The following is a 24197-nucleotide window of genomic DNA, read 5'->3' as shown; positions in this document are numbered from 1 at the left end:
AGCGGACATAATCGCCACTAGAAAGGCAACCTTCAGAGTCAGGTAATGAAGAGAGGTAGAAGACAGAGGCTCAAAAGGTGGAGCCATTAAAGCCTGGAGTACCAGAGTCAAATCCCATGATGGGTATCTGTGGACCACCGGCGGCCGCAGGTTGGTGGCTCCTCATAAAAAGGTTCGAACTCTCGGATCCAAGGACAGTGGACGGTCTGGTGACTGTGACAAAACTGAGTTCAGGGCAGCTACCTGCCGTCTCAGGGTATTAGGCACTAGGCCGCTGTCCAACCCGTCCTGGAGAAATTCAAGAAGAGCAGGGACAGAGGCCCCGGCCGGATCGACGTTGTTCTTGCGACACCAGCGACGAAAGGCTTGCCAGGTAGCCTCGTAAATTCGGATAGTAGAAGCTCGGCGAGAGGCTTGCATGGTGGAAATGACTCATCCTGATAGGTTGTCCCTCTTCAGGATGTCCCTCTCAAATGCCAGACGGCCAGTTGGAGCCATTCCAGTTCCGGGTGTAGGATGGCCCCCTGGCTGAGAGAGACCTTATCCTGGGGTAGTCTCCAGGGTCGGGAGATGGACAGGTCCAGCAGGTCCGCATACCACGACTGACGTGGCCAGTGCGGGGCAACTAGGAGCACCTCTGCACCCTCCGACAGTATTTTGCGCACCACCCTCAGAATAAGGGGAAGTGGGGGGAAAGCATACAGCAGGCCGGGGGGCCATGGGCATCTGAGAGCATCCGTCCCTTCGGACCCCGGGCTGGGAAAACGGGAGAAGAACCGAGGGAGCTGTGTGTTGGATGGGGTCGCAAACAAGTCCAAGACAGGGGGACCGAACCTGGTCGACAGCTCCTGGAAGATAGTCGGATCCAAGCGCCACTCTGCATGATCGATCTGGGAATGGCTTAGCCAGTCCGCCTGGGTGTTGTCCATGCCGGAGATGTGTTGGGCCAAGATTGAAAGTATGTTCTTCTCCGCCCATGAGAGGAGTGAGATCGCCTCGTCCAGGAGCGGTTTGGAATGGGTGCCGCCCTCCCGATTCAGATGCGCCTTGGCCATGGTGTTGTCCGTTAAGACTAGCACATGTTGGCCCTGGATGTCTGGCTGGAAATGGAGAAGAGCTAGGTGTATGGCCCTCAGCTCTAGCCAACTGATATCGTGTTGGAGATCCTTGCGAGACCAACGGCCCTGGGTCACCTTGGCGGCCAGATGGGCACCCCACCCAAGAAGGCTCGCGTCCATTGTGACTGTATAGGTATTATGTTGATGCACGAGATTAGCTTCCCGAGCAACTGGGACAATTGGAGGATAGAAACTGACCGGGAAGATTGGACCTGAGTGATTGAGGAGGCAATGCTCAGACGACGATCTGGGGCCAGGAAGACGTGGCTCGTAGCCGAATCGATGATGGCACCGAGGTGCAGAATACGATTGGTAGGCTGCAGGTGGCTCTTTTCCAGATTTAGGGAAAAACCATGCCATTTCAGGGTGTCTCGTGCCACTTCCAGATCCTGGAGAGCTTTCCGGTGGGAGTCGGACAAGACCAGGATATCGCCCAGGTAGCATAGTACTCTGATGGGAATGAGTCGCAAGGACACTGCAATTACTGCAAGGACTTTGGTAAATGTCCTGGGAGCGGACGAGAGGCCAAACAGCATGGCCCTGTACTGGAAGTCCTGATTGTCGTAAGAAAATCGTAGAAAACGGCGATGGGCCGGTCTGACCGGAATGTGGAGGTATGCCTCCTTGAGGTCGATGGAAGTCATCATGTCAAATCGACGGATGCAGGACAGGATTGAATGCAGGGACTGCATTTTGAATTTGTGATAAGCGATCAGTTTGTTTAGCTCCTTCAAATCCAATATGCCTCTCCAGGCCCCGGAGCTCTTTGGGACTAGGAAAAATATTGAGTAGAAACCGGTTCCACGATGTTCGATGGGAACCGGCTCTATAGCGCTAATGTCCAAAAGATGTTGAATTTCCATGGATATCAAGCGCCTCTTCTCTGGGTTGTTGGAGACTGGACATCGGATGAATCTGTTTGGGGGACAGGAGGCAAAATCCAGTGTCAGGCCAAGTTGAATGGTTTGAAGAACCCATTTGTCCGTTGTCGAGAGAGACCATTGATGAAAGAAATAGCCGAGACGACCGCCGATGGGGTAAGGCTCTGAGCAGTCATTTACCTCGTCGGTAAGGCCGGGAAGCCGCGCCACGAAAGGGACGTTTGGAGGGCTGTTGAAGGAAGCCACGCCACGAAAGGGACGTTTGGAGGGCTGAAAAGTAGACCGGTCGGAAGGTCGATCATAGGAGAAAGATGACGGACGGTAAGCAGAAGAAGAGCTGGTTGTAGGCTCGGATCGAAAAGACTGCTGCGGATTGTAAGGCAGATAGCAACGATCCGCTCTGCGATATGAGGATGGCATGATCTTACGTTTATCCCTATCCTCCATGAGGATAGGATCCAGCGCATCTCCGAAAAGCCGGGAGCCCTTATATGGAGCCGAGGCGAGTCTCCATTTAGATTTTACGTCTGCCCGCCAGTTTCGGAGCCACAAGAGACGACGGGAGGTGACGGCCGACGTCAGCGAGCGGGAAGCAAATCTAGTTACAGCCAGGGCCGCATCGGCAGAATATTCTGTGGCGGCTACTAGTTTGTTGACATCCTGGTGAAGCCGTCGATCGTCAGGAGGGAGACACTCTTGGAGCTGGCGTAGCCAAGTCAATGAGGCTCTGTTGAAAAAAGAAGCAGAGGTAGCAGCCCGGATAGCCCAGGCTGCCATCTGGTGAGCTTTACGAAGCACGAGCTCGGCCCGCCTGTCCTCCGACCTCAACCCATCTGCAATGTCGGAGGAAAGGACCGCTGAAGAAGTTAGGGTGGCAATAGGAGTGTCCACAGTTGGTAGCGCGAGCAAGTCCTGCAACGTAGGAGCCGAACAAAATAACTTTTTGACAATGCCATTGGGTGAGGCAAGAGCTCCGGGCTGAGCCCAGGGACGTTGAACCACTTCAGAAAAGAGCTGCGGGCACGGAATGAAGTCTTGTTCCTGCTGTGGAACAGCAAAGAGAGCCTCGTGAGGATTGGAATCCTCCTGGCGGTCAGGGAGAGCCTTGGAAGCGGCTAACTGTGTAGTGGCAATGGTCTTACGGAGCAATGCCTTGAACAGGGAGGGCCGGAACAAACCCGGAAAGGTTGGTTTCTCGGGTAAGTCCTGCTCATCATCCGACAGCTCCATATCCCTGACGTCCTCATACTCAAGGTGAGAATCATCGCTATGGTCCGACTCCTGTAGGGAATATTCAGTGGGATCAACCTCTGCATGAGGGGCGACTTGCCTAGAAGAGTCAATGAGGCAGGCATGAGAATTACAAGCTTGTGAAGAAAGTTGGCAGTGATGTCCTTGTGGGGGAACACCATGAGGGAATCCCGCTGCCATCATCCTGGAAAGGGTGGCCGAAATCATAGCCTGTATATCATAATAACCAGGCTGAGAACCATCAGGCGGGCGGACTCCCGCCGCCGTCGGGGTAAAGCTAGCCTCAGGTTGACGATGTGGTGGCTGCTGGACGGGAGGAGCGGCCGCAGCTGTCGGAGGTAAGACAGATAAATCGGCCTGCTGACCCAACACGATCACTTGCGGTACAAGAGGAACCCCCGCTGAATCCCCATGAAGGCGTGACGGCTCCGAAGATGGATCAGGTGGTTGAGGGGCTGCGGGTGGCACTGCAGGGACAGTGGCTGATGTAGCATGTGTCCGAGCATGGCGTTGTGCCTGGTCGAAACGACGCTCCAGGGCATCATGTCTGCGCTTAGCGACCTTGTCCTCTGCCTTAGAAGACTTGTGGGACTTGGACGAAGAAGATGATTTTGAGCGCTTCTTAGCCTCCCTTTTTGAGGAGGTACTGAAGGATTTGGCTCTAGGAGAACTATGAGCCGGGGTTTGCTCCAAATCGGAGGAGAGGTCAGCATCGGCCATAGTGATAGTTATTGATTTATTTATTATGTTTTTTTTGTTTTTTTGTTTTTGTTGAGTAAACGTGGATTGAAAAAGAAAATCCAGAAAAGAAATGAGTCCTCCTTTAATCAAAGGTTGGCCAATGAACTGTGAGCCAGGTCAGGAGGAAAAAAATGCCTCATACAGCACGAGAGGCAATAGAAAATGGCCGCCTGGGATCACGACAAATGGAGGCTATGAGGGAGCCAAGGCCAGCCAACTCAGGCATGCACAGGACACAATCCCAGCTGTCACGGTAGGATTGCTCCTCCTCTTCTTTTTTTATTTTTTTTATTTTTTAAGGAGCCGAAAGCTTCCACGAGGAGACAGCTCAGTCGGCGCACACAAAGGGCAAAATAGCGGCCGCACGGGAGAAAAAACAGCCGCCTCCGAAGACGTACTTGAAATGTACGAAAATAGTCCTGTGGTCTACTCACTGTGCCAGCGCCGCAGGAGAAATTCAGTAAGGGCGTGAGAGCCGGGCAAGGAAATGAGGCGCCGTCCTCGTTCCGAATGAAAAAATCCTGGGCGCGGGCCCTCACAAGCAGCCCGAAGCGCTGCCGGCTGTTAAGGGAGGCCAGAACATGGCGCCACCCCGAATAGTGGCCTCTGCGTGCGGGCGCTCAAAAGCAACTAAATCAACAGGAGCGATCCAGATCCAAGCGGTCTTTGCAGAAGCCGGCCAGTCTTCAGGATGCAGCAAGCGGTGTCAATCAAACAGGCAAGACGGCGGCACAATTCAAAACAGCACGTAGAGATGCCGGTGTTAAGACAGAGCTCTACAGCGAGAATTCCGCTGAAAAAAGCGGAGGCGGGTAGCCAGGATCCCCCAGCCGACTCCGCCTCGCAGATGGGAAATCGTTATATAGACTCACAGTCCAGATGAAAATTATCGATGACAGGAAAGGAAGGCACAATCTAGCTAGCAAAGTCCAAGATTGAGGAAAGGCAGAAAAAACACTCTATCAGGCACTACTGAGTGAAAGGAACTGAGCCTCAGCCAGTCCCTGGGGGAGGAGTCAACAGTTCTTAAAGTGACATGCACTCAGTACTTCAGGCAAGCTGAGGGGATATTACCCACGCTCTTGGATTCTTCCAAGCAGCGCGCCAGAGAAAAGCCTATTAAATAAACATTTGATGTATTTTAGATTCTATATGCTTACTCTGAAATATTTCCCACTATGTAATAGCATATTGCCCATAATTTGCATTGCCTAACAGTTGTAATCTTTAACATGTAAGGATTTGAATCTTAATCAGTAACAGCTGAAACTCTGAAGAGATGAGGAATAAAATTTATTTACCTCCTTCTCTATGAATCCTGTTTTCACAGTTATTACTTTACAATTTTTAAAACGCTATCTATGAAGGTTACTATGCATATTACCTTTAAATCTAGATGGACAATATTGTTTTGATGCAAATGGAAAACGCCTTCGAGTATTTGTCGTATAAGCCTAATGATAGCAGTTTCCTCTATAGTTTCTTCTAGGTCAGGGAGACATAGATTAAAGATTTCTCCTCCAGCTGCACTGAAAAAATTATATGTGAACACATGTAATTGTCAGCATTACTGTCAAAATAGAACATGGAAGTCAGCTGTTGGCTTATAATTTCAAACAGTTTCTTAAACATGCTTATTTAAAATGATATTGGTGAAGATAAACAAAAGTGAATCATTCTTTTTTTATACCTTTAGAAGAACCAGTCTTTTCAAAAATAAAATTGCAGTGAAGAAATTATATGGAAAAATGCAGAACTGAATGCAAGCATCACAAATGTGAGCTCAAAGAAATGGCATCACTTTCTATAATGTTAATAAATATCAGAAAAATAACAACAAAAACTGATTTATTGGATACTGAAGTCTCAACACAGCCTGTTACTGGTGGCAACGGAATTTTTTATTTCTAAAATATGGCAGTTGCTTTCCTAGTCAAGTAAGTAACAATTTAGCTTGTTTTGTTTTCTTCAGACTTTCTAGGAACACTCTTTTTAATTCTCTAAAAAAGAATTAAAACATTTTATCCTGAACCACTTTTCATCTAAGAATCTGAAAGCAAACAAAAAATAGTTTGACTGGTATAAATTGTTAATTCACCACAACCTCTTAAGAAATGCAAAAAATGTAGCCTTATATTTTCTGGAACACATTTTGATTTGGCACTCTGGTCACATACCTTCCCTGAAGCGATCATGTTTATTTATATTTAGTACACAGATAATTTAAGAAAGATGAAAACAAAATGTATGCCAGAACCACAGAATTTTCTTCCATTGCATTCTAAGATTCATGTGCAATCATTTTTGCACATATGCAACATACTTTGTTTTTCGACTAACTGCATGTCCTTTGCATTGGAATATGTGATGCAATAAACATAGTATTGTTCCATATACCAATTCCACAACCCATATAATTTTTGCATCATTTGTGCTCAAGGAAAACTTGACCCAAATATACACTTCCACTTCAAAAGAGTAGCAGTTGATTTTGTTAATATCACATCAGGAATTTGTCTTTATCCCCCCCCCCCCCCGTTTTCTTCCATGAAACAAGACAGCTTATCTAGAGATCACCCTTCATCTTTTATCAGTATAACAATCATGTGAGTTCTTTGCATTCAGTGAAAGTTACTTATTTTGGACAATATATATTTGTATATACCCATCTGCATCCTGCTAAAAAGGTTCACACACATAAGCTATATATTTATTTCAGCAAATCTGACACATTAACATGTAGTGCAGAGATTTTAAAATATCTAGAAAGATGGAAATAAGCTTAGTGTGGATATGTCCTACCTACACTGACAATATAGAAAGCCAAATTGTACAAATGTGAAATTGTCACACAGCATAATTTCACACTAGAAAAGAATGGCTATTTAGCATTGCACAAAATAACTGAACTGTAGCAATTAGAAAGATGACACAAAAAAACCATGTTAGAAAAACTACAGGATACATTAAAGATGACTCCAAAAAAGAAAGAACATCATTTATAAAGTCAAAGAAAAAAACTGCATATAGCATTTACCTGAAAGATGAATTCCAAAAATTAGGCAGAAAAAAGCAACAACACAGGCAAAAATCCCATGTACTACCACCCACTTTCCTTACCTTATTAATTTAAAATGGTTAATTACAACTGAATGAAACCCATGCGACTTCCCCCTTCCAATAAACATGCACATATAGACCACTTGTATGTGCCTGTATGTGTGCCTGGACACAATCACACACACATTTACCCTCTCAAAAAGGGAGGTACAGTCTGAGACAAGAACAATGAAAGTACTGATTAAAATAATCTGCCTGTAAAATAAGGTATCCCATTCATAAATGCAGGTCCCTCTCTGAATATATCAACCATTCTTTCCACCACTTTGAAAACAATCTGACCATAGAATAAACAAAATAAAATGCATACATTCTTCTCTCTTTCAAAAGAAGAAAAAAAAACAGGATGAAGGTAGAATACAAAAGATTCACTGTGAATAGATGAAATGAACAAAAATGGAGTAGACAATTAGAAAAGAAAGGGTAAAGGCCTGTGTTACAAAAATAGGATTAAATTGGCCATATAAGGAACCCTTCACTAATATTAAGTATAATCTTCAAAAGGATCCAGGCCTTTTCAGGAATGATTTTTATAATTATCTATACTTCCAACCATTCCTGGGTTTTAAACAGTTGTTTCTAGTCTTATCAGAGTGTGTAAGTATCCTCTCAGATTTGTAAGTAATTAGTCTGAAAAGCAGATTTTACTAGCTAAATTCCTGTTTGCACCATCTGTTACCTGAGGACATAATTCCCTTACTAGAAGGCAGTACCAAATGCCGGTGAGAAGACAGCAGCAGCAGCTTGGTGAGCCAAACAGGTTATATATGTCAGTCACAAATCACAAATTGTTTTTTAAAGTCAAAATAAATAGCAGCACATCAACACATGGAAGAAATATAAAGTCCCTTAGTGATATATTTGTAGCCTGCTATTTCTTTTAGGATTGCAGGGAGCTTTGTGTAAGTCAGTCCTGATTTCTGGTGACTGCTTCAGCAAAGTCTCTGCAGTAGCCTCCTCAAAAGTAGTTTGCCCTTGCCTTCTGAGGATGACTGACCTAAGGCCACCCATCTGGCTTGTTGCCTAAGGGAGGATTACAACTCACAGCCTCCAAGTGTCTAGCCTCATGCTTTAACCACTAGAGCAAACTTGCTCTCTGCAACCTAGTTCTGGGCGCAGGGCTGGAGTGGGAGACATGAAATTTTTAATTTGTGTAATTGAAACAATTTACTTCAAATATTCCTAATCAAATAAATTCAATCCACTTGGGTTTAAATAAAACTATGCTATTTTCTCATAGCTGTATTATTATCACAAGCCCTCAGAAGCTATAGCTTGTTGCTTGGCTGTGTGGTAAGGCTCCTGGACCTGTAGATGGGAGGATGTTTCCTATGGCTGCCTTCTATTACAAGGAGGAAAGATTTCCCAATGAACATAGTGGGGTTTAAGAAGGAACTAGGGTAGTTCCTAAAACTCTGATGCATGGTTTGACCAAGGTCTTAGTTGCTGTTTAGAATGGGTGTTGTCTTACCTGAATGCCCTTTCTGCAGGGAGGCCAGCAGTCAGGAATGGGTTAACTGTCTTCCGTTCTGGACTGAGTCTGCAATTTGTGAAGCTCCTCCTCTTCCTCTTGCTTCCCAGATTTCCAACAAAGGAGATGCTGCAGACTGTAGAGCTGAGCTGAGAAAAACAACATTAGAAGCAACCCCACTCGTGAGCGAGGACCGGGAGAACCAGGGCGGGGCTGACTGCTGGCCCCCGTGCTCAGCAGAAAGGGTGTTCAGGTAAGACAATGCCCATTCTACTGGAGCGTGGGGCCAGCAGTCAGGAATGGGACATGCCAAAGCAGACCCCCCTGCTGAGAGGGAGTAGCCCGGTCCAAAGCTGCCCCCCCACCCCACCCTGTAAGGACTTGCTGTAAAACCCGATGGCCAAAAGCCGCCTCTGCCGATGCATATACATCTAATTTATAGTGGCGAATAAACGGGAAAGGCCACGACCAGGTGGTCGCCCGGCAGATGTCTTCCAGTGAGGCCTGAGTGGACCAGGCCATGGAAGTAGAGGCGCTACGGGTTGAGTGAGCCGTGATATGGCGTGGGACTGGCAAGGCTTGAGCCTCATAAGCTGTGGCAATAATTGCTCTAAGCCAACGGCCAACTGTGGAAGAAGAAACCTTTTGGCCCAAGGAGGCTGGTTGGAAGGACACGAAGAGACTCTCCGATCGCCTGATAGAGGCAGTTTTTTTAAGGTAAATTCGGAGAGCCCTACGGACTTCCAATGTATGCCAGGTCCGTTCTAGATGATGGGACAGAGAGGGACAGAAATTAGGGAGGACCAACTCTTGGGCTCTATGGAAGGTGAAGTTAAGCTTTGGGATAAATGAAGCAAAGAACCACCCGGTCCATATGGAAGATACAGAGTCAGGCCTCGTAGAGAGAGCAGCCAGCTGAGACCCGACAGGCCAAAGTGATGGCCACTAAGAAGGACACCTTATAGGAAAGGAAGCATAATCCCACCTCCCGTAGGGGTTCAAAGGGGCCTCTGGTCAGGGCGTTGAGCACCTTGGAAAGTCCCAGGTGGGGTATCTATGCAGAGTGGGGGAACGTAAGTTAGTAGCCCCCGAAGGAACTGCCTGATCAGAGGATGTCTGGTGAGGGGTACTGAAGACCCACATGATAGAACAGACGAAAGGGCAGCTACCTGTCTCCATAGAATGTTGGGTGACAAACCTGAAATCAGACCAGTCTGTAGAAACTCCAAGACTTGTTCAGTTGATACCTCAGTAGCCACCAGGTTACGTCGAACACACCAGTGGCAGAAGGATGTCCAGGCAGAATTGTAAATGCGGTTGGTGGAATCCCGACGTGATGCTTGAAGCGTGGCTATGACCCCGGCTGAGAGGTTGCGGGCCTGAAGGATCTGCCGCTCAATCTCCATGCAGTCAATTTGAGCCAATCAACCTCTGGGTGAAGCAATGGTCCTTGGCTGAGGGTCCACTTGTCTGGAGGGAGACACCAAGGAGGTGCTGATAAAGCCACCAGGTTTGCAAACCAGGGACGACGAGGCCAATGAGAGGTGATCATAATCAGCACAGCCTCCTCATTCAGCATCTTCCGGATGACCTTGGAAATTATTGCCAGAGGCGGAAATGCATAAAGAAGTCCGGAAGCCACAGGCTCCTCAGAGCGTCCACGCCCTCCGCCCCTGGGGATGGAAAGCGAGAGAAGAATCTGCTCGTCTGGTTGTTGGTGTTGGAGGCAAAGAGATCGACTGCCGGACTGCCAAATCGTAGGGAGACGTCCCTGAAGATGGAGGGAAGGAGATGCCACTCACCTTGGTCCACCATGGACCTGCTGAGAAGATCCGCTCGCACGTTTGCTGACCCGGAAACATGGGTAGCCCTGATGGACCTCAGGTGTCTCTCTGACCAGAGACCCAGGCGTTCGGCTTCCTGCATCAACCGATGCGAGTAGGTTACCTCCACACAGTTCACATGAGCTTTTGCGGCCACGTTGTCTATCCTGACTAGGATGTTACGGTCCTTTATCTTGCCCTGGAAGGCTCGGAGGGCCAGGTGCATGGCCCGAAGTTCCAGCCAGTTGATGCCGTTGGTCAAGTTGGCCGGGGTCCACCGGCCCTGGGCAAAGTCAGAGCCCAGGTGAGCTCCCCAGCCAAAGAGGCTGGCATCCGTCGTGAGAACTAGGCAAGGAGGATCCCTGAAGCCCCGACCCTTGGCCAGAACTGGGGAGGACCACCAGCGGAGTGAGAGGGAAACTTTGGGGGGAAGCTGAATCAGACATGCAGAGCAGCTCCTGTGAGCTCGTTGGTACGGTAGGAGAAACCACTGCAGAGCCCTGCAGTGTAGCCGTGCCCACGGTACAATGCCTATGCACGACACCATCTTCCCGAGGAGCTGAGACAGCAACCGTATCGAAACGGGCTGTCCCGTTAAAACCTTCCTGACCAGTGACCGCAAGCTGGTCAGGCGCTCCTGGGAAAGATAAACCCTGCCCTGTATTGTGTCTATCACTGCCCCGAGATACTGAATGCGGGTCGTCGCTACCAGATGGCTCTTGGCCTTGTTGATGGAAAACCCGTGGCTCTGCAGGACCTGAATGGAGGTGTCCTGTCGCGCTAGCCTCTCCGAACTGGATTGGATCAGGAGATCGTCCAAGTAAAACTGAATCCTTATCGGAAGTGTTCGGAGGTGGCTCGCCAGCACCAGCAATTTGTAAACACTCAGGGAGCCGAGGATAGGCTGAAAGGAAGAGCTCTGTACTGGTAGTGACGAGTCGCATGGCAGAAGCGAAGAAATTTGCGGAAGGCCAAATGAATAGGAACGTGGAGATAAGCCTCCGTCAGGTCGATCGATGTGAGAACATCCCCCTCCCTGATGCTCTCTAGGATGGTTTGCAGAGATTGCATCTTGAACCGCCGGTAAAGGATCCGACGGTTCAAGGATTTCAGGTCGAGAATTGCTCTCCAACCCCCCAAAGATTTCTGGATGATGAACAGGCATGAGTAAAAGCCCTGTCCGAGTTGTTCCCGTGGAACCAGCTCAATGGCCTGAATCTGTAAGAGATGATTGATTGCTGATTCCACCAGGGATCTCTGTGACCGATCCCTTGAAAGCGGGCATTGGAGAAATCTGGTCGGGGGCTCCAGGGAGAGGCCGTGGGCGACCGTCTCCCTGACCCCGGCATCCGAGGTCAATGCCTCCCACTGGCTGACGAAAAGCGCCAGGCGGCCTCCAATGGGAGGATCGAACGAGCTGTCAACGATATCTGCGGGAGGGGTGGTCCCTCCCCCCTCAAAAGGACTTGCAGCCCTGGCCCCAATGACCAGGACTGGACTGTCTGTCCTGGAACCTGTCCTGTCTAGGGAAGGAAAATCTCTGAGCCCTGGAAGAGGAAAAACCAAAGGTTGATCCTCGAAAGGAACGAAAGGAAGAAGGACAGGAGTACATCCTGCGGGATAAATTGGAAGAATTTTTCTTTTGTCCTTGGATTCAATAAGTAAGGGCTCAAAAGGAGGACCAAAGAGTTTCTCCCCCGAGTATGGGGAAGACACCAGGCGCCATTTGTTTTTGGCGTCAGCCTGCCACTGGTGAAGCCAAAGGAGGCGGCAAGAGATGACATTGGAGCAGATAGCCTTAGCGGCAAACCTGGAAGCGTTAAAGAGTGGCGTCTGCCGAGTACTCCAGGGCGGCCAGAATCTTGTTCACATCCTGGTGAACCCTTGTATCTGCCACCGGCAAGCGATCCTGCAACTGCTTAACCTACATGAGGGTAGCCCTATTAAAGAAAGAAGCGGCTGATGATGCCTTAATGGCCCAAGCCGCTGCCTGGTGAGCCTTTGTCAGGGAATGCTCCAGGCACTTGTCCTTGGGCCGAAGACCTTCCTCAGGAGGGCCCGTAAGGACAGAAGGGGTCGATAAAGCAACAACCGGGGGATCCACTGCAAAATGGAGGAAATACCAGAAGCCAGGTTATATAGACGTCTGTCAAGTGTATTTGGATTAGGGACCGAGACAGGAGCTGACCATTGGCGAGTGACAATGTCCTTGAACATCTTGGGGCCGAGAATTTCCTCAGCCTCAACAGTAGGTTCCTCAAACAAGGAGGAAGCAGAAGCCCCCCCCTTCACCTGAAGCACTAGATCTCGGCAAAGGGAGACCTAGCCGGTGGTGATCTTGGCCTTGTGGAGGAGAGACCTGGAGACCTGAGGTTTGAACAGGCCAATGAAGGAAGGCTGATCAAGGGAAAGGTCCTCATTATCCGACAACCCAGGTTCCCCTAAGTCATCTCCTGCTGCAGAACCCTGGCTGGTGGAGGCCCTAACGTAAACCTGGTCCTGTGCCTGTTCTGGGTCTACAGAAACCTGAGATTGGAAGGTCGCCTGGGACCTGGCCTGGTCTGAAACCCAAGAGCTAGTTCTACACTGCATTTCTGCAGCGATGCCTCGCTGTACTGCCTCTTGGATAAGAGCTGCTAAGTCATGATAATGATTGGGAGGAACCCCACTGCAGGCAAGGTTGCATCCACTTGAGTGGCAAGAGCCTCAGGAGGAGACTGGGCATTCCCTTGCTCCTGTAGCAACAAAGGGGCAGGAAAAGCCATTTGAGAAGGACAAGTCCCCTGGGCAACAGGGGAAACTTGAACAGGTGGTAGAGAAGGATTAAAGGCCCCAAATAAATAAGCGCTGGCCTCAACCTAAGCAGAATAAGAAGTGACTGGATCCCCATCCGGGGACCAGGCTGCAGGAGAAGGCTGATTGGTCAGAATAACTGGCTTCTCCTGGAGAACAGCAGGTTCAGCAGCCAGGACTTTGGCAGAAGGGGAATGGTGAAATTCCTTTCTGGTGGCCTCCTTTATGGCCTTTTCGATGATCCATTCAAGGGTCTTGTGCCTCTGGGATTCCGCCGTCTCCCAGGCTTTAGAAGCCTTTTGGGTAGAGGAAGGCTTGGAAGAGACAGCCCTCTTTTGTTTAGAGGGTCCCGGATCAGAGGAGCCCGCAGGCTCCAATGACAACTGGCTAGCCGAAGCCCACTTGGAGGGGCGAGCTGAAGACCTGGATGCCATCGAGGTCGCTGGAAAGGCTTGCAATCAGCCCGAGTTATGCCCAAAATGCCCCCCTGGCACAATAGGTGACAATCAAAAAGGCGGCCAGCACGAGGCTCGATCCAAAATGGCGGCCGGTACGAGGGCTCAATCCAAAATGGCGGCTGCACGAGGGATCACTCAAATGGAGGCTGCCAGATAATTCCTTACAGAGGAAACCGAGAGGGAAGCAGGCTCCGTCAGCCGCCCGCTCCTAGGAAGGCCGAAGCTATCATTTCATTTCATTTTCATTTCATTTATTCGAATTTCTATACCGCCCTTCTCCTTTTGGACTCAGGGCGGTGAACAGCCAGATAAAAAACATCTATACAAACATCACAGTTAAAAATAAAGTTAAAATAATTTATAAATTTGGCCCATAATTTAAAACTTGTCAATTAAAATAAATATTAAAATTTTTAAAACTAACCCTAAAATCAGGACAGACCGGCTAGCTGAAAAAAATAAGTTTTTAGGGCCCGACGAAAAATCCGGAGGTCGGAGATCACTCGTATCTCTGGGGGTAGATTGTTCCATAGGGTAGGTGCCACCACAGAGAAGGCTCTCCTCCTGGGGGTCGTCAGCCGGCATTGTCTGGCCGACGGCACCCTGAGGAGGCCCTCTCTGTGGGAGCGAACCGGCCGGTGGGAGGCTATTGGTGGCAGAAGGCGGTCCCGTAAGTACCCTGGCCCTAAGCCATGGAGCGCTTTAAAGGTGATCACCAACACCTTGAAGCGCACCCGGAAGTCCACCGGAAGCCAATGCAGCTCGCGCAGGAGAGGAGTCACATGGGAGCGCCCCGTCGCTCCCATAATCCCCCACGCAGCCGCATTCTGCACCAGTTGGAGCCTCCGGGTGTACCCCAAGGGGAGCCCCATGTAGAGAGCGTTACAATAGTCCAGACGAGAAGTGACGAGTGCTTGAGTGACCGTGCGTAGGGAGTCCCAGTCCAGAAAGGGGCGCAACTGGCGTATCAGGCAAACCTGACAAAAAGCCTCCCTGGCCACGGCTGTCATATGCCCTTCTAAAGACAGCCGCGCATCCAGGAGGACACCCAAGTTGCGGGCCCTCTCCGTGGGGGCCTATGACTCGCCCCCAATAGTCAGTGATGGCGTCAGCTGGCTATACCGGGACGCCGGCAGCCACAGCCACTCGGTCTTGGAAGGGTTGAGTCGAAGCCTGTTTTTCCCCATCCAGACCCGCACGGCCTCCAGGCACTGGGACATCACTTCCAAGGCATCATTGGGATGGTCTGGGGTGGAAATGTACAGCTGAGTATCATCAGCGTACTGATGGAACTCCACCCCAAAACCACGGATGATCTCACCCAGCGGCTTCACATAAATGTTGAACAGGAGGGGCGAGAGGACCGACCCTTGCGGCACCCCACAAACAAGGCGCCTTGGGGTCGACCGCTCCCCCCGTCAACACAGATTGCGACCGGTCGGAGAGATAGGAGGAGAACCACCGCAGAACGGGCTTACCAAATTTATTAGTGTTGCAGGTCAACCGCCTGTCCTAATGCCAATTGTGCAGTGCTCCGGAGGCTCTGGAAACCGCCGCCGTTGCCACCGAGAAGCGTGTGGGGAAGATACCCCCAAGGACACTGATTCAAGATCTGCCAGCCCGCAGATCCACCGCTGTAAGGGACGGCCTTCAGCGGGCTCCGACCAAGGCCATTCTCGCTGGAAAGGGGGACGGACCTCAACTGGACAAGCCGGGAGATACCGCTCAAACCACTGATACGGTCCTCAGCGGTATCGGGCGTGAGACCTTCTCGCTGGAAAAGGCAGAGCTCTACCAGATCCCTGGGAGCCCTGCAACCCTTCAAACCACAGAGAATAGCAATAGGTGAAGAAAATTCCAAATTACTGTAACGAAACAGTCAAGAATGGGCAGCTCAGCTAAAAACAGTCCATTCAGATCGACTGAGTCTGAAATCTGGGAAGCAAGAGGGAGAGGAAGAGCTTCACAAATTGCAGACTCAGTCCAGAACGGAAGACAGAGTTAACCCATTCCTAACTGCTGGCCCCACGCTCCAGTAGAATATGACTATATGTACTCTATGTGCATGTAGATCCGGGAGGGAGGGAGGGAGGGAGGGAGGGAGGGAGGGAGGAAGGAAGGAAGGAAGGAAGGAAGGAAGGAAGGAAGGAAGGAAGGAAGGAAGGAAGGAAGGAAATTTAGAGACCGTCTATCTCTTCATTAAAGGGACTCTGCAACACCTTGTGCTGATGAAATAGTGCTGTTTCATGATTCCCAGTGGGCTTTCAGGTACAATGGAAAGATGCTGGTTGTCATCTTTAAGTCTACAAGTTACTTGTGAGCTCACCTATTCTTAATGGTTTCTGCTGTGAGTTCCCTTGGTAAAGCTATGTTATCTGATGGGTGCCAGGAAGAATGTCTTCTCCGTCATAGTGACCTTATGGAATAGCTCCCCTCCAGAGACATGGATGGTCCTGGTCTTGCTGACCTTTTTTTTTTTTTTTAATTTGATTTATATGCCGCCCTTCTCCGGAGAATCAGGGCAGCTTACAATGCGTTAAGCAATAGCCTTCATACTTTTGTATATTTATACAAAGTCAGTTTATTGCCCCCATAATCTGGGTCCTCATTTTACCTACCTTAGAAAGGATGGAAGGCTGAGTCAACCTTGAGCCTGGTGAGATTTGAACTTGCAGGCAGCAGATGTAAGTGGATGTTAATAACAGTGCTTTAGTCTGCTGAGCCACCAGAGCTCAGCAGACTAAACTTCAAGTAGATCATAAAGATTTGGCTTCCTGGGCACTGGGCTCAGGATGTTAATAGAACTTTGATATATGTAAGAGTGATATGCTGGCAATCTATTTATTATGGGGGTGATTTTTCTTTTAAATGGTTTGGATAATTGTGTTGTTTATATCTCTGTTCACCATCCATAGTACTTACTGGTTAGCTGAATGGCAATAAAAATTTGCCAAATAAATAAATAAATCTAGAACAGTGAAATTGAGATTAGAAACACATGCAGAGTATAGTATTTGAAATTCTTTCCAACTACTTCAAACGGCTCTGTTCTGGGTCACATGAACAAGGAAAAAGGAAGGGAGTTGAGACCAGAGAAGTCACTACCATTCCAAACCACTGCCCAACTTTGTCTCCCAGGAGGATGCACTGGGAGACTTTTTCCTGGATTTATTTTTCCCTGAAGCTGCTGGATGGGATCTGGCCCATTCTCACATTTGATCTCTCTTTTGTTGCTATTGACTTTATCTGTCATGCAAAGTTTAGTCCCATTCTGTTCAGTTCTCCAAGAATTGTCTTACAGTCACAAGCCCTTTTATATAATTTCTTTCCAATATTTTATTCAGTTGAAAAGAAAAAAAAGGTTAAGAAAGTTGGATTTTTAAATGTTTCTACAATTGTCTCCTTGTAAACCGCTATTAATTTAGGATCTCCAAAACTCAACTTCATACACAATGCTGAACTATAATGTACTGTTATATTTTAGCTGAGGATAATGTTTGAACTATTCATTATGGCTTAGCATGGATAAGCAAGTCAAGTTATTATGACTGAAATTGGTAAACTCAGCCAATAGGAGCCACTGACATTTCTTAATCTCTTGCAGGAAAGGAAAAATGGGCATAAAACAAACACAAGAACTGCCTAACAAATAACATTTGAATTTGCCTTGTTCTTTTAACATAGAGTTCCTATCATTATAAAACAGTTAATTCATGTTTTTATGTAAATTTGTATACTGAAGCAAGAGAATATGCACCACATATTAATTTGTAAATTACAACTGAAACTCAAAATGGAGAACACCAAAGTAAGGATAATAGTCCCACAGATAGGCAAGTAAGTCATTTCAACAAAGGGCCAAACTTAGAAAATACAAGAGATCCTCAAATATTGCTTTTCTGATTGTGTTCAATCAATAAATTCAACAACAAGCACATTAAAGGTATTATCATACACACTGAAGGACACAGAATATATACTTACTATTCCAAAACTAAGATGATTTCATTTGTTGTTTCATAGACTTCATGGAGATTTACTACCCGAGGACTTGGTTTTGTTAGTTCGAGAACAGCAATTTCATGCAGAATGTCTGCTTTGCAGTCTTGGCCTCTTCTCCTCTTTTTCAGAAACTTAGCTGCATATTCCTGGCCTGTAGCTTTCGCAATACATTTTCTAACCACACCAAATTTTCCTCTGAAAAAAAAAACCAGAAGAAATAACTGTGAAGTACTGTATCTCCCCAGCCCAATCAGAAAGACAAAAATATTTTGTAATATTTCACCCTTTGTTCTTTACAGATAGGAATGTGCAATGTTTTGCATCCATAACTTTATCTTCTGTAACAATTTATTTTAGATTTATTTATTTCTGCTATATGTGTGGCCTTCCAGATAGTCTTGAAATACGGTCCCAGCCTCCTCACATTGCCTGTATGGAACTGAAAGGAGCTGGTATTCCAACATCTGGAGGATCACAGGTCATAGTTCTTTCAACAAAATGTTTAGCTGTGATCTATATGCAGCTCCTACCATAGGTTCAATTTCCTATCTCTTTGCTTCTAATTCATCATTTCTCGTAACTCAATTCCAATTCCTTCCCAAATTTAGATCCTAGAAACAAACTACATTTTGTAAAGAATGTGCTCAATTTAACTGATGTAAATAGGGTATAAAGATTATCACCTTAAAATCATAACATCGCTTTTATACACAATTATCTTAATGAGTTCTCTATTATTAAAACAAGTTTCAGTAACTCCTTAAGATTTTAACAATTAAAATATTTGTAATGACACTATTGAACATTAGACATTAAAATTATATTAAAACATATTGAGACTGTTAAAACTACTTTTCTGGACACTGAATATAGAGTGCAAATATAGTTATCAGATATATTAAAATGATTATTAAAATGGTATTCAGGACAAAAACATGAAATGATTTTATAGCACTTCAAATATTAATGCTTTACCCTATGTCAGTTTTATATTGGCAAATATAAATATTATAGTCACTGAGCACTTTACACCTCTATGAAAATAATATTAAACTAAACCAATCAAATATTTACTTCAGTCATTAACCAGAATAAAAACATACAGGCTTTTTTTGAGATCTATGAGAAATACTACTCCCACCCAAATTCATTTAGAATTCTTTCCCAAATTTTTAAAACATATAATTTGCTTAAATTCTCCTCAGATTTTTAGTTTGAAGGGGTCTTATATTTTTTCAAAACGAAAAAACCTCTACAATAAATTTGTGATAGCTTTGCAACAATAAGCTTGCATGACTTTTGAAATGGATGTGAATAGTTTTAAAATCCTGATTATGTTCCATCAAGCTGTTGTTGATTCTTTACCAACCACATAGATAGATTTTCTCCACGATGACCTTTCTGTAACTGGTTTTTAAGGTCTACCAGTGGTGCATCCATTACCACTATCAGTGCTGCTGGTCATTTCTCTTTCTTTCCACCATTCCCAGAATTAGAAAGTTCAAATTTTAGAAAGCTTTCTTCAGAGAGCTGGATCTTTGTATAAAGTATCCAAAGTGAGGTAATCTGGGCCTGATCATTTGTGCCTCAAACAAGATCCTTGGGTTGAATTTTTTGATAATCCATTTCTTTGTTTTCTTGGCTATGTTTTTCTTAGCATTTTTTTCCAATACCACTTTTCAAAAACATCAGTACTCTTTCTATCATGTTTCTTCAAGATCCACCTTTTGCTTCCATAGAGCGTTACAGGGAATACAACCGCTTACACAACTCTGATCTTTGTAGACATAGACATATCACAGCATGTTCCAAAGGGTTCATGGCTAATCTGTGGCATATTTCAAGATTGCTTGTTCCTTTGGTGTTGATAGTTTATCCTAAATGGCAGAAGCTGTCCACTATTTTGATATCATCATTGTCAGTTCTAAGGCTGGTTCTTCCACCTGTTATCATTAGTTTGGTATTCTTTATATTTAATTTCAGTCCCATTTTTCACTGTGCACTTTTATTAGAGGAGTTTTCAGATCCTTTGATTTTTTACTATCAGGGTAGCCAAATCCTTGAGCAAATTATATATATTGGCTTTTTATTAATAAGGTGAAACTTGGCCCAAAACAGATTACATCACTGATGGTTTTTGTTTTATCTTTTCTTAATTACCCTTTGTCAAAAAGTAAGTGCAGAGGAACTAAAATGACTCCTGCAGAATTCTTATGACCCACTTGCCTGTATACACATTTTAAGAGCATTGAAAAGGAGGAGTAAACAATTAAAATCAGGAAAGATTTGAAATAGAAGAAAGGGTCAAAGACGAATCCCATCTTTGGTGAAGATTAAAGACCCCAAATAGTGCTATTGATAAGCATACCTTGATCGATAAAAAGGTAAAGCAAAATTAATGAACTGGGCAAGTTCAAACAATAACTTTTCTGATAAAATATAAAAGTATATCTCAAAGTCTCCATACAAAAAAACAATCCTCAATTGCTAGTGAAAAAAAAACCATGGCATTTTTTTCCTTACCACTCATTTCACTGTAGAATAAAAAATGTATTTCACTGTAGAATAAAAAATGTATGCTGGTAAGCTTGTGTTTTTAGAAGAAAACCACATACTGTTTAAAAACCAAGTTGACCTTTCAGAAGTAAAGAAAAATGTATTCCCTCAGCCAAGTTAAGAATGTCTGAAAACCAGCATTTTTATTTTAGCACAGAAGTTTATAGGAATGCTCAGAAATACAATACTAAGATTAGACAGGGAACAGAATCAGGAAGTTAAAATTTTTGGAAGATAATTAAATGAAAAGTATATGCTGTGGGCACCAAAATCTTTCTAGCTAACCCACTCATACTTTAAAATATTTTTAAAAGCTTACTCCACCTATATTCATAAAGCTTAAGACAATAAAATGCCACCAGAAAACACCTAAAATATATAACTAAAACATTCTTGAAATTAACTTTTACCGGGTAAGATCTACATTAAGAGAGTTGTGAATTAGCTTGGGAAAATGTCCACATTTCAAGGACAGCTACTGAGACTACTCCTCCTCAAGTAATCACTAATTTTAAATTTATGGCCAAGTTGAACTGGAGTGTGGAAAGGGTAGAATTTGTAAATCTTGTATATGTAAAATATATTACCTTAAAAAGAAGTTATTTTTGTTCTCTGAAGTTTCTTCCTGATATAAATACACATCTATTTTGGACGATCATATTTCAATTAACAAATAAAATGCTCTAATAAAATTATGCACAAGTTTGAGAACAATTTGCAAGTTCATGTTTGTTTTTTTTTCAAAAAAATTTCAACAATTCTCATAGGACTCTATTATAAAACGATTAAAAGAAGAATTTTCCAAGTAAACACCCAAAAGAAACAAAAGATGCCTCATTCTGAGGTCAGCAACTGAATTGTGTACTGAAGAACAAACAGAATAGTTACCACAAAGAAACATAACTTTAAAATCTCACCTATTATTTCAAGGTGACTGGTTTTTTACAATGCAATGTGAGCCAGCAAAATTCAGTAATGTAATAAAGCTTGAATTTTCTTTAAGTAATTATTATTATTGCTTCATTATACATTAGGTGAAATTAGCTCAGTAAAGTTGTTGGCACTATTACAAAAAGAAGGAACTACTTCATTCTCCTGAAGTCAACCAAACATAACATATGCATTAGGGTTGTGCAATGCTTGTCATTTGATTAGGTAAAAGTGCTTTGAAGAACATGGAAGAAAATACATATATGTCAGCAAATATGCATTCAACTTGCCATCAGCTCCTATTCAATCTAAGGCAGAAGAGGAATTTTAGTACGCTAAGCTAAGCTAAGCGTATTGAAGGTCACACCTCACACAAACATTGTAAGCAAATTTCAGGAATTTTGCATGGAAATTATAACCAGAAACATTTCACATTTTTCATAGCTGTTCATGAGGCATAACTATATTGTTCATTTTTTGCCTCACCTACCCACTCCTGATTTCTCTTCCTTTGATATGACACCCATCTGCAGACATCTGTTTTTTTTTTCATTTTGGCTACCTTCAAATTTATAATATTTCAGATAAAGATTTTGTTTATAAATGTACATATCTATCTCAGGCATTGCCAGATGTAACTTCAAGTCACATGGAGATACAACACTCATTCATTTTAGTTGACAGTATGCACATTAATATTCCACAAGATCGCTCAATACAAATGCAAGTGACATAGGCAAGTTAGAAATCTTTAAGTTTTCTTAGTCTTAAACTAAATACTAGTAAGATGGAGTTATTGTTTGTCCATCAAGTGTCTTTAGACAGAATGGGACTACTCCTGAAGAAGCAATCTTTTGACCCAGCAGTTCTTCTAGCAGACCAGCGGTTCTGCTAGAAGAGGTAGAAGCTGTGGCTATGAGGTTTTTTGCCAGCCTCAGCTGGTGTGCCGGTGGCAACCTACCTAGAGGAGAGGATTCTGCTTACACTGGCTCAAGAACTCATTGCCTCCTGCTTAGATTACCTCAGTGTGCTCTATATTTGGATGCCTCTGAACATCACCAGAAGTTGCAATTCTGACTGATGTTCATTAATGGGAGTGCATTATACCAGTCCTGAAGGCTCTGCACTGGTTATCAATAGACTTCCAGATCTAATTTAAAGAGCGGATACTAATCTATATCGTAAGGCCCTACATTGGCAACTATGGTCAGTTGGGCTTGTTGATTGCGTACCTGTCTCCCAGCTGCGTATCAACAGCCCTGCCCGGGCTACTTGACGCCCTCTCGGGGCTGGTGGTGGAGTTTCCCAGACTTATTGTTCTGGGGGACTTCAATCTGCCATTCCTGGGTGCGGCATTGGGGGTGGCTCGGGAGTTCATGGCTTCCATGGCAGCGATGGACCTGACTCACATTATTCAGGGCCCGACTCATGGGGGGGGCCACATGCCCAATCTTGTTTTTGTCTCGGAGCAGTGGCGAGTGGAGCTTGGTGGGGGATCGCCTTCGATTTATCCCCTGTCATGGACCGACCACTATCTCCTTCGGCTAGGCTTCCGTTACGTCGCCCCCTCCTCACTGGGAATCGACCATCTGGTTCCGCCCCAGGCGCCTGATGGACCCTGAGAGATTCCAGACGGAGCTTGGGATGATCCCTCTCTCTCTCTCCCACACCCCGGCCACGACCCTGGTGAAGGCCTGGGAAGAGGCTGCTGCCGGGGCTCTGGACCAGATCGTTCCTTTGCGGCCTCTGACTCGTCGCAGATCCCGGTTGGCTCCCTGGTTTACTGAGGAACTCCGGGGGATGAAGCGGCGTAGTCGAGGCCTAGAAAGCTGTTGGAGAGCCAGTCGTTCCAAATCTGACTGATTTCAGTTAAGGTCAGCCACACGGGCCACCTGGTGGAGTTGGCGGCGGCAAAGCGCCGCTATTTCACCGATGTCATCGCGTCCGCAGAGAATCGCCCGGCTGCCCTGTTCAGGGTGTCCCGCTCCCTCTTAAATCAGAAGTTGAGGGAAGACCCTTTACGGGGACGAGCCGAGGAGTTTGGTCAGCACCTGTCGGACAAAATCGCTCAGATTCGGGACGGCCTGGACTCTGACTGGACAGAGTCAGATGGGGGTGAGACAGCAGGTCTTGTGCTTTGGGAAGAGTTTGACTCTGTTACCCCAGAGGAAGTGGACAAGATCATGGGGAAGCTGAGTGCGGCCACATGTGTGTTGGACCCGTGTCCCTCCTGGCTGATTTATTCAGCCCGGGAGGTGACACGAGGCTGGATCTAGGCAGTGATAGCGGCTTCTTTGAGGGAGGGTAACTTCCCGACCGCCTTGAAGGAGGCGGTGGTGAGGCCCCTCCTCAAGAAGCCGGCCTTGGATTCAGCTGTTTTAAGTCATTTTCATCCAGTCTCCAACCTCCGCTTTCTAGCGAAGGTTGTCAAGAATGTGGTGGCACGTCAGCTCCCGTTGGTCCTGGATGAAGCAGATTACCTTGACCCGTACCAATCGGGTTTCAGGCCCGGGTACAGCACGGAGATTGCATTGGTCACGCTGGTGGATGATCTCTGGAGGGCCCAGGACAGAGGTTATTCCTCTGTTCTGGTCCTATTGGATCTTTTGGCGGCATTTGATACCGTCGACCACAGTATCCTGCTGCGTCACCTCGAGGGGTTGGGAGTGGGGGGCACTGTTTTACGGTGGTTCTCCTCCTACCTCTCAGGTTGAACGCAAGCGGTGTTGACAGGGGGGCAGAGATCGACCTCGAGGCCCCTCACTGCAACTCAACCCGGCCAAGACCGAGTGGCTGTGGATACCGGCATCTCGGTTCAGGGGAGAGGTGCCATCGCTGACTATAGGGGGTGAAGTTTTGCCCCCTGTAGACAGGGTGCGCAACTTGGGCGTCCTCCTGGATTCACGGTTGAGCTTAGAAAATCATATAATGACCGTGACCAGGGGGGCATTCACCCAGATACGTCTGGTGCACCAGTTGCGTCCCTACTTGGACTGAGATGCCCTACGCACAGTTACTCATGCGCTGGTCATCTCACGGATTGACTACTGCAA

The 24197-nt window shown here is 46.1% G+C and overlaps 1 protein-coding gene across 1 annotated transcript in view; it reads right to left on the bottom strand.

Moving 5' to 3' along the window:
- STK17B (serine/threonine kinase 17b) overlaps positions 1 to 24197 on the bottom strand; it is a 42049-nt gene that overhangs the window by 8408 nt on the left and 9444 nt on the right. Inside the window, exons 3-4 of the mRNA XM_070956833.1 lie at positions 17641 to 17853; positions 5376 to 5520 (exon numbers count right to left, since the gene is read on the bottom strand). Coding sequence (XP_070812934.1) covers positions 5376 to 5520; positions 17641 to 17853 — 358 coding nt within the window. The remainder of the gene's footprint in view (positions 1 to 5375; positions 5521 to 17640; positions 17854 to 24197) is intronic.

Source organism: Pituophis catenifer, unplaced genomic scaffold (genome assembly GCF_029215685.1).
Source record: "Pituophis catenifer annectens isolate HBS135680 unplaced genomic scaffold, rPitCat1.0.hap2 SCAF_1, whole genome shotgun sequence".
NCBI classification, from domain to species: Eukaryota; Metazoa; Chordata; class Lepidosauria; order Squamata; family Colubridae; genus Pituophis; species Pituophis catenifer.
The sequence above is the reverse complement of the archived record's forward strand: the minus strand, read 5'-3'. Positions and strand labels throughout refer to the sequence as shown.